This window comes from Nicotiana attenuata, chromosome 11 (genome assembly GCF_001879085.1).
Source record: "Nicotiana attenuata strain UT chromosome 11, NIATTr2, whole genome shotgun sequence".
Lineage (NCBI taxonomy): Eukaryota > Viridiplantae > Streptophyta > Magnoliopsida > Solanales > Solanaceae > Nicotiana > Nicotiana attenuata.
The window spans coordinates 11,795,880-11,805,123 of record NC_031999.1 but is presented as its reverse complement, the minus strand read 5'-3'; the positions used below and the strand labels follow the sequence as shown (position 1 = coordinate 11,805,123).

Genomic DNA, 9,244 nt, shown 5'->3' with positions numbered 1-9,244 from the left:
TTACTACACAAGATAAGAACTGAAGAGGTAAACTAGTATAGATGTTATCTGCTGGACTTTGGAGACATCTCAAACTCAAACTTATCTGAAAGAGTCCATCCAATACGAAGAACTGAGTTGCGTTTTGTATTGTTGAAGATTGTGGTTGTCCATTGATTAGCAACAAATGGGTTTAGCGAGCAACAGAAGAAGAAGAAGAAGCAGCGCAATGGAGGAAGCTTTTGTCTGAAGTTTCCTAATAATTTGCTACAAATGGAAGTTTGCTAATATAGCTTTAAATAACAGGGTAAAAGCTTAAATTTTTACTTATTTAACCCAAATGTCCCATAAAACTTCACTTGCAGGCTTCCCTTCCTTTCTCCAAAATCTATCAGCGTAAAACTAAATTCCAAGTTTTTACTGAATAGTGCTGCTATTTTTCCTTTCTCTTAAAATGTGATGGTAAAAACTAGGGCTGTTCACGGCTTGACAGAAAATCGATCCAAACCGAAAACCGAACCAAACCGATTAAGTAAACCGATATTTTTCTTAATTTGGATTGGTTTTGATTTTAAATTTTAAAAACCGATAATATTTGGTTTGGTTTTGGTTCTATTATAAAAAACCAAAAAAACCGAACCGAACCGATTAATTATATAAAAATATGAATAATTATTAATATCTTTTCGTAAATAATTTTAAATACTTTATGTATTTTAATTATTATTTTGAATTTTGATTTATCCTACTTATATCTTAAAAGATTGCCTAAGCCCAAAAGAATAGGAATCGACCAATTTTCTTTTCCTTAAGAGAATCTAATTCTCTAACCTACACACATACTTTTTCCTAATAAAAGAGTTAGAAAAAAAACATCTACGACATGAGTAAAGAAAGCAAGCTCAAATTGCAAGACTATAGTAGCTAAAGCTTGAGAAAGTAAACTTTTAGTTTTTTTTTTGTTCATTTTTTTCGTATAAACAGGTAAATAAACTTTCAGTACCGAAATAAATATATAATAAAGCATAAATTTAGCAAATTATTTTCAGATTGTTGTCTAGTGTCGTTTTACTATAATCGACTTATCATTAGCTTACTAGGAACCGAAAAACCCAACCAAACCGAACCAAACCAACGACAACCAAACCGATGGTTTGTATGTAATTTGGTTTGGTTTTGGTTTTAAAATTTTAAAAACCGATTAAATTGGTTTGGTTTTGGTTTTAATCAAAAACCGGCCAAACCGAACCGTGAACACCCCTAGTAAAAACCGTTATCTCCTCTTTTGCTTTAGATATTTACAGGTTATCTCCCTGTAACAACTAATCTTTTCCCTAATTCAACTTCCTGAATGATTTTCCCCTTAATTACTCCAATTGCCAGAGAACCCAACAGTATTTTCTCATATGGGTTTATCAATCAACAATATTTACACAAGATATATTACAAGTATACAACTGTTCAATTCCAGTCAGAAAAAGTTTTCGAGGCAAAAAGAAACACCAAAGGGAAGTTAAGTATATACAATTATATTTGGGTTTTTAATAAAGTGCAGAGTGCTCATAATAGACCAGATGATTGATAGTATAAAATTTCTGGGACTCGAAAACTATAATGTGGTAATAATACAACTTTCTTCTTTCAGAAATGACCAACGGTGTTAAGCTTAAAATTGTTGAAGACATAATTTGGTAACTCTCAAGATACACTAGTTATGAACTCATATGAGCGCCACAAAGGAAAAAGCAAGAACCTATAAAAGTTCACAAAGATGTAAATAGAACTGTGCAATCAAAGAACTAAAGGCCTTGTTACAATTAAAACGACAAAAGAGCTTCCCTCAGAAAATATTCCCTTTGTTAAGTTAAAAATAAAAAACTGCAATACGTGCAACCACTACCAAGACATTGCACATGGAGATCAATCGAAGTCATTATCATGACGTCAAGGAAGGCTATCTTAGAAATAGTTTAGGCCGACAAACCTACTTCAAATTGACTTGCCTCTTACTCATGTCATAAGTCACAGAGAGATGTGAATGGTATGTTTCAGACAGTTTAAGGAAGAAAGAAAATGGAAAAGATATTGGAATCCTGAACTAAATATACAATCACCCACATTCTTCTATGCCAACCATGACTGGCCAAAAAACTAATACTCGGCGGTTGAGTGCAAATAAGATAGCTATACTTGCTAAAATGTTGCAGTATCATTAACATAATACCTAAACAGAAGAGAAGAAACCTGGAATTCTTCTCGTTTTTTAAAGAGAAATTGTGGTGAGGAGCTGGGGACATGATAGAAAGAAACCGCCAAAGAGGTGCAAACAATTTTGAGCTCATTCTTTAAACTGCCACTCTCGACGACACATGGGGCAATGAGCCTGGGAAGTTTGTGAGTTTACCCACTTTAGAATGCAATGAAGATGAAATGCATGGTTGCAAGCACCCCAGACTGCAAAACAAGCAAATAATTGAAGTTGTAGTAGTAAGTCAATGCACCAAAGGTGGTACTTTAGAACTAAACAAGCAGAGAATTGTGAACAACCCCTGGGCATGCACGAAACTAAAATGTTGCCATGATATAAGTTTTTCAGCTCTGATGATTAATGGGGGATGGTGGTTAAGCAAGTATGATTAAGATCCTCCCCAGTCAGAGAGAGAGAGAGAGAAAACGAGAAAAAAGGTTGCAGGGCTCCAGCTAATACCTTTTTTGACCCTGAACTCTATAAGCTTGAATCGAAAACCAAATACTGCCGTGATGGAAGGAGTGTGGTGTCATGCATTTGGGGGGATGGAGAGAGAACACTAGTGGGCTGGGAAGGCAAGGGAGGAAGCAGAGTGGTGCAGAAAGGAAAGAAGACCTGCAGGCGAGGGGGGTAGGCTTTCTAGGAGGCAAGAAAGATGACGGGCAAGATTAGGGAGAGGAGATTGTGGGCTGGGGTAGCAGTAGGGATTTATACTTTTTACAAATCCTTGCATTTGCGTTTTTGTTTTGCTTTTACATTTATTCCCTTTGTGATCCTTGCATTTGTGTTTTTGTTTTGTGTTTACATTTATTCCTTTTCTGATCTTATATTCTATTTAATTTCAATTTCACCCTTTTACTGTGTGACATTCACAAGTATCCCTTAATTTAATTTGTTAGAAATAGAGAGCTGAAAGATTTACTTGGATAATGACTACAAATATATTATTTGTTCTCATAGTAGGATGGGAGACTCAATCCAGATAATTCAGAAAAAGAAAAGGATATCTAAATGTTACTTGGTAATCTATGCTTTTGGCTAGGGAGGATCATAAAAAGGTCTCAAATTTCTTGGTCATCTATGCTTTGGCTTCCACTATAAGGCAAATGTCTGCAGGCAAGACTTGAGCTTGGATCCAAAGTGATTTTTAGCCAACTGTAGTTGGTATAAACAGTCAAATCATAACTGGCGGTTAGCCATTACAAGCCAAAATACACATGTAATAAAATGCAACATCACCCTAAAAGTCACACTTGAGTGGAAGGGATATTGTAACTATTCAAGTTCTAGTTGTCAGGACTCAAGACAAGGTACCAACAGAACTCCACTGCTGGAAGCATAATGCAAGTATAGATCATAATATTTAAATCGGATGAAAAAAATCAAAAATTCCTTAGACATAAATAAACAAATAAATATATAATAGGAAATAAAACTAAAATGCTGTTTCAATCTTTTTTTCTAGCAGGCATTTGTTTCTGCAAAATACCAAAGAATTGGGATAGGTACCTGGCCTTGTTCCTATATAGGAAATAGAGCAATAACTGATATGTATCTTACTCTAAAGAACTTCTTTTCATGAAGTATCTTATTCTAAGTCTTTAAGGAAAGCAAAGCAAAGAAAAAACTTAAACTAGGAAGAAATGCCTCACAAAAGAACAATTAAGTGGACGAATGAAAAGATGGCAACTCTTAACCACATCTGTAAATTATGAGTCAGCAGAGAAGGCATTACACAAGGCAAAACAGTCAACAGCTGAAAAGCTTACATTATGTAGCACCGAAACACATCAATAGGTCACTGACATAATATGGCAATTAAATTATCCGTCCCTGATTGCTTAGTTTCGTAGCCAATTAATAAATTCGACCAATAGTCCAACACTTTTTTCAAAACATGTTACAGCACATTTACATTAATTAACTTTTTATGGTATGGTAAAATCTCATGCTCAATCCCTTATACCCTGGAATCCAACAATGGTCTCTTTCACCCTTGCTCACTTTGTGAGTCGATCCAACTTTATGGTTGGAGGTGGAAGATTCCCACCATTAAGCTATTCCTCCGTTATCATGTCTATTTTGATATCTTATCTTATATAGCCTCTTCTTTCTCAATTTAGACCCATCATTCGAAAAGTTTTAAAGATTCTGATGTGTACGTATATCATGCATTCTAAAGGGGAAGAGCACTGTCTAGAAAGGATTCGATCTTTTTGCACATATAAGACATGCCAAAAACATACTCCCTCCATCTCAAATTATCTGTCGTGGTTTCTAAAAATAGTTGTCTCAAATTATTTGTCATTTTAGAAGTTCAAGACAAATTTAATTATTTTTCCCTATTTTAGCCTCAGTAGTAATTGTTCTTGAAAACTACAAATACCTCAATTTTGGGTTAATACTATGATTGTTCAAATACCAATAAGATACAAATAAGGGTAAAATATTCAAAATACCTCTTAATTATTATTTTCTTAAGGGGTGCGTAAAACACAAATAAGACAGTTAATTTGAGACGGAGGGAGTAGCTATTGCAAGTGGAGGAAATTCTAGACAAGTAAAATCATCTTAGATGCGTCTCTCACGAGTTGACTATCCAAGACAGCATCTGTGCTGGAAGCAAAAAGCTCTTAGAAATAATTTTGATTCACACTAACTATTCTCACTTCATGAAATTATCTTATTCGATTAATCATTGTTTTGCTCCTCAGGGGAGACGTCTTTAATTGGAAATCCAATCTTTTGACTGCAAATTATTACGCTTTTCAGGAAAAATTTACTAACCATTTGTTAGCTAGAAGGTCGAAAATGCAAAACAGATAATCAATTGTCTAAGTTAACATAACCAAACATTTTAAGGTTTTAAAAAGATAAAAGTCCATGTTTGATGCCTAAAGCCCACTATGGTCATATATACGGCTTCAAGGCCACATGAAGCACAACATATTGGTTCTTCTGAACTTTCAAGGCTGACCAAGGAGCTTAACAAATACGGCGGTTCACCAATCCAGAATGGGGTTAGCAATGGAGTGACTTACTTTTAAGAAAGCTAGTAACTACAGTGAGTAACTTAATAATAGTTGTTTCCTCAGTTTAGTTCTTTACCCAATTTATTGGTTGATTAAAAGGACTCTATATAGATAGCAATAAAAATTTAGGGAATATCACTACTAAGCAGTGGAAGCATTTCGAAATGTTAATGTATAATAGCATTTTCAAACAAGTAGACTCTCATTACACCAAATAACATTGATTAACTAAATGCTAGCTTCCTGTTCTGCAAGGCAGTGACAGGAAAAACTTTGTTGGTGTAGTGAGCCTGAATGAAGTGTTACCATAAATCTTATTGGATATTCTCAAGGAAAACTTGATAGCTGACCTTATCCTTATGATTATACTGACCTAAGAATATCTAAACCTCAGGGACTAACTATCCTAAAGGAAAAAAAGGGATATGCCTTGAATTATCTACACCTAAGAGAGTAACAATCAAAAAAGAAAAATTAAAAATCTAAACCTCTGAGACTAAATTAGAGACGGTGTTCGCCTTAACTCAACACGTCGTGAATTTACAAGAAGTCATTCTCGCGAAAACAGTCTAGCATACTTGTAGCCACACTTAATTATAAGGTTCAAATACAACGTTTACTAACCAATGTGGCCTGAACTATACCTGATGACTAATTTATCTTATGAAATTATTTCAGCATTATATTTCAAATATGAGAGTACACATTAGCATACAAACAAAAACTGATACATAGAACGCACAACAAATTAAGCCCCATACAGAATCTATAGTTTTCATCCCAAAGTTTAGCTATAATATAGAGATAGATCAGCTTACTTAGCGGGCAATCATCCCCAGGGAGTTTACAATCAGGACAGCAACCATCAAAAGCCATCCTACATATCCCGCAAGTTTCATCCTGAGCATCCCATGTCCATGAAGCAACAGCGTGCCATCTGCAATACATAAGGAAGTAAAAAGGTGAGATAGAGCAAGCTACACATGTAGCAAGACATTTGAGACTAGTAAAATCAAATGCCATGAAGAGGACATACTCTATTCATGATTCCAGCGAAGCGCCCCGAAATAATAGGTCAAGGGAATCTTGTGATGAAGTAAAAAGCAAAGAAACAATACAAGAAAAGTCCTTCCATCAAAGCATGTAATCAACTTGCAGTATAAAGCTACTCTAACGATTGGGTTAGCACAATAAGAAGTAGAGTTTCCAACGCATACAAACAAGAAATGTGAAAATTCCCATGTCATATAAAATGTCACGAAAATAAAGACTTTAGCCCATTTCAAACTTAAGCATTTATGTGCACATTTTCTCTTAGAAATTAAACTTGTGAAGTGGTCATGAAAACCATTACATGGAAATGGTTCCTGAAGTTAAATCAATTTGGCAATACAATGAAGGTTCATTGTCAATGCTTATTTTTCAATCACAAAGTAATTTCGTAGTCTGCTTAAACAAGTTAGAATCTACAATTTCCCAAGATTACTGAGGACTTGACTGAATATGTGCTTAAATGCCAGTATGATCTGCTAATAGTTGGGATTATAAAATGCACTTGTTATATAATCCTAACTAATGAAAAAAATTACTGACAGGCCATAATTGAAGCAGTTGGCTAAATATTAACCCAGCTAATTCTAGTAATTGGCAACAAACATGAAGCACCTACTGGTGTGATAGATCAGATTCAAGCCACCATGTGATTATTGGACACGCGTCACGGTATATAAGAAAAACAATCAAAAGGATACGCAGTATTTTCACTTTCATTGCCCCGTCCCTGCAACATAAATATCATATAACAATTGTAAGTGCTATTTAAATTCAGTTCCCTCTTCGACAATCTGGTATTTATGTAGACAAAAACAAAAACTCCCCTAACTCCAGCAATAAGAATGAATATTCTTGAAAAGAATCACTAAGAACTGTAGTAATTGGAGTTGAGATTTTCTATATTAAAAGACGAAGAGGGCACATACCCTCGATTTCGCAAGCTCAGCTGGCGCAATTTTTAAAGTTACAAATTTGTGTTTTTGCATTTGTTCTCCATCCGACCCGCCAGAAGGAATTTGGGCTCTTCAGTTTGAAATACACGGGCCTAATATAACTTGGAGGAATGACACTATTTATCCTTACCTATCCATTTGTTTTTTTACCCATCAAACTAATTACAATTCCTACCCATAATAGTTTTTATGGGGAGTTTTCTCTTTTTTTTCAAATTCTTTTTTATTTCTATGCTTCTTTTTTTTTTCCCTTTTTTTCTCCTTTTTTTTTCTCGTTTTCTTCTTCTTTTTTTCGTTTTTTCTTTTTTCCTATTCATTTATTTTTGTCCAAATCGTATTATTGTTATTTTTACCATAACTTATTTCACACTCAATTTTGACTCCTTTATTTTTTATTTTCTTTATTTCTTGTTACTTTTCTAATTCTATTTAACTCCTTTTTTCTTTTATTTTCTTTATTTCTTGTTTCTTTTCTAATTTCATTTAACTTCTTTTTTAATATTCTTTTTTTTCTCTTCATAATCTAATTTTATTTTCTGTTTTCACTATTTTTTATTATTCTTTTTTTTATACAATAAGAAAAATAACTGATATAGTAAATATTTGTTCACCTTTTTTAAATATAACTAGTATAATACACCTTTTGTCTTTTTTCTCATTTTTTAATTCAATTATTAAACTGAAATAATATCAGTTGTCACTTGATCTAATTCACTGAATATCACACCGACTACTGCTAAGCACCATAAATTACATAATCAGCTTCTAAGAATCAATATGTGATTGCCATGCAAACCTTGATCTCCTTCCCAAAAAATATGAGTACACACTCTACCATTAGCAGTAATACAACTAGTTATGGAACAAGAAAATACAATCTACAACCACCAAATCTCCATATATACTAGTTAGAATAGAAATGATAATAAAATACTAAAAATGCAATTAAAGTATAAGTAACAAAAAAGACTTCTAGTACCATATGATACCAATATGGTATACATGTATACCAACAGAGTATATGATTGCTCTAGAATATTGTTACAACAATCTGCGACTATATTAATGTACCAAAATATTAAAGGATGCAATAAAAGTATGAGAAAATTACATGCTCGCATTGCAAGCTAAAATTCGCAAAGCAACTTACTCTATATTAACAGGGTATGTAGTTGTATCGGGTCGCTCCAACAATTGCCTGTAACTATAAAAATTATTACATAATACACATAATCTATATCCATCGGTACAAAAAAATTCCAACACTGCAAATCATGTTCATATAAATAACTCCAGAACAGAATTCACTTAAAAATACAGCTAAAACAACCAAAAAAATGTTTAAACTGCCATATGATACCAATATGGCATATTACTATACCAACATGGTATACAATTTTACTGGTTAATTTTCGGCAACTAATATGATTATACTACTATTACATAACACACATGCATAAAGAGAAAAATAACAATATAGTGTACCACATATTAATATAATAAAGTATTTCAAGATATTGTACTATATTACCATTATTAAAAGAAAATCAAATAGTGTACCTATTAAATGCAACTAATAAAATCAAAAAAGGATTCAGCTAACATATGATACCAAAATAGTATATAACTATACTAATAGGGTATATATTTGTACGGGGTCGTTCCAATAACTGCATATAACTATAAAAATCATTACATAATACACAAAATCTATGTCCATAGGTACAAGAAAATCCAACACAACAAAATATGATCATATAAATCATTTCAGAATAGTATTCACTTGAAAATGTAGCTAAACAACCAAAAAATATTCCAACTACTATATGATACCAGTATGACATATAATTATACCAATAGGGTATACAGTTCTACTAATTAATTCCACGCAACTATATATGACTATACTACTATTACATAATACACATGCATAAAGAGAAAAATAAAAAAATAGCGTACCACATATTAATATTAATATA

At 33.0% G+C, this 9,244-nt stretch overlaps 1 protein-coding gene across 1 annotated transcript; it reads right to left on the bottom strand.

Annotated features, from left to right (window-relative positions):
- Window positions 1,900-7,347, bottom strand: LOC109234127 (anaphase-promoting complex subunit 11). Its single transcript, XM_019399979.1, has 4 exons — window positions 7,239-7,347; window positions 7,011-7,039; window positions 6,078-6,196; window positions 1,900-2,433 (listed from the first exon to the last, which is right to left on the bottom strand). The coding sequence occupies exons 1-4, from the start codon at window positions 7,296-7,298 to the stop codon at window positions 2,318-2,320; spliced, it is 324 nt and encodes a 107-aa protein (XP_019255524.1). The 5' UTR covers window positions 7,299-7,347; the 3' UTR covers window positions 1,900-2,317.

Coding starts and splice junctions, on each gene's coding strand:
- LOC109234127 (XM_019399979.1), bottom strand. CDS start 7,298: ATGCAAAAACACAAATTTGTAACTTTAAAAATTGCGCCAGCTGAGCTT. Junction 7,040..7,238: donor CTGAGCTTGCGAAATCGAGG/GTATGTGCCCTC, acceptor TTTATGTTGCAG/GGACGGGGCAATGAAAGTGA. Junction 2,434..6,077: donor TGGGGATGATTGCCCGCTAA/GTAAGCTGATCT, acceptor CTTGTTTTGCAG/TCTGGGGTGCTTGCAACCAT.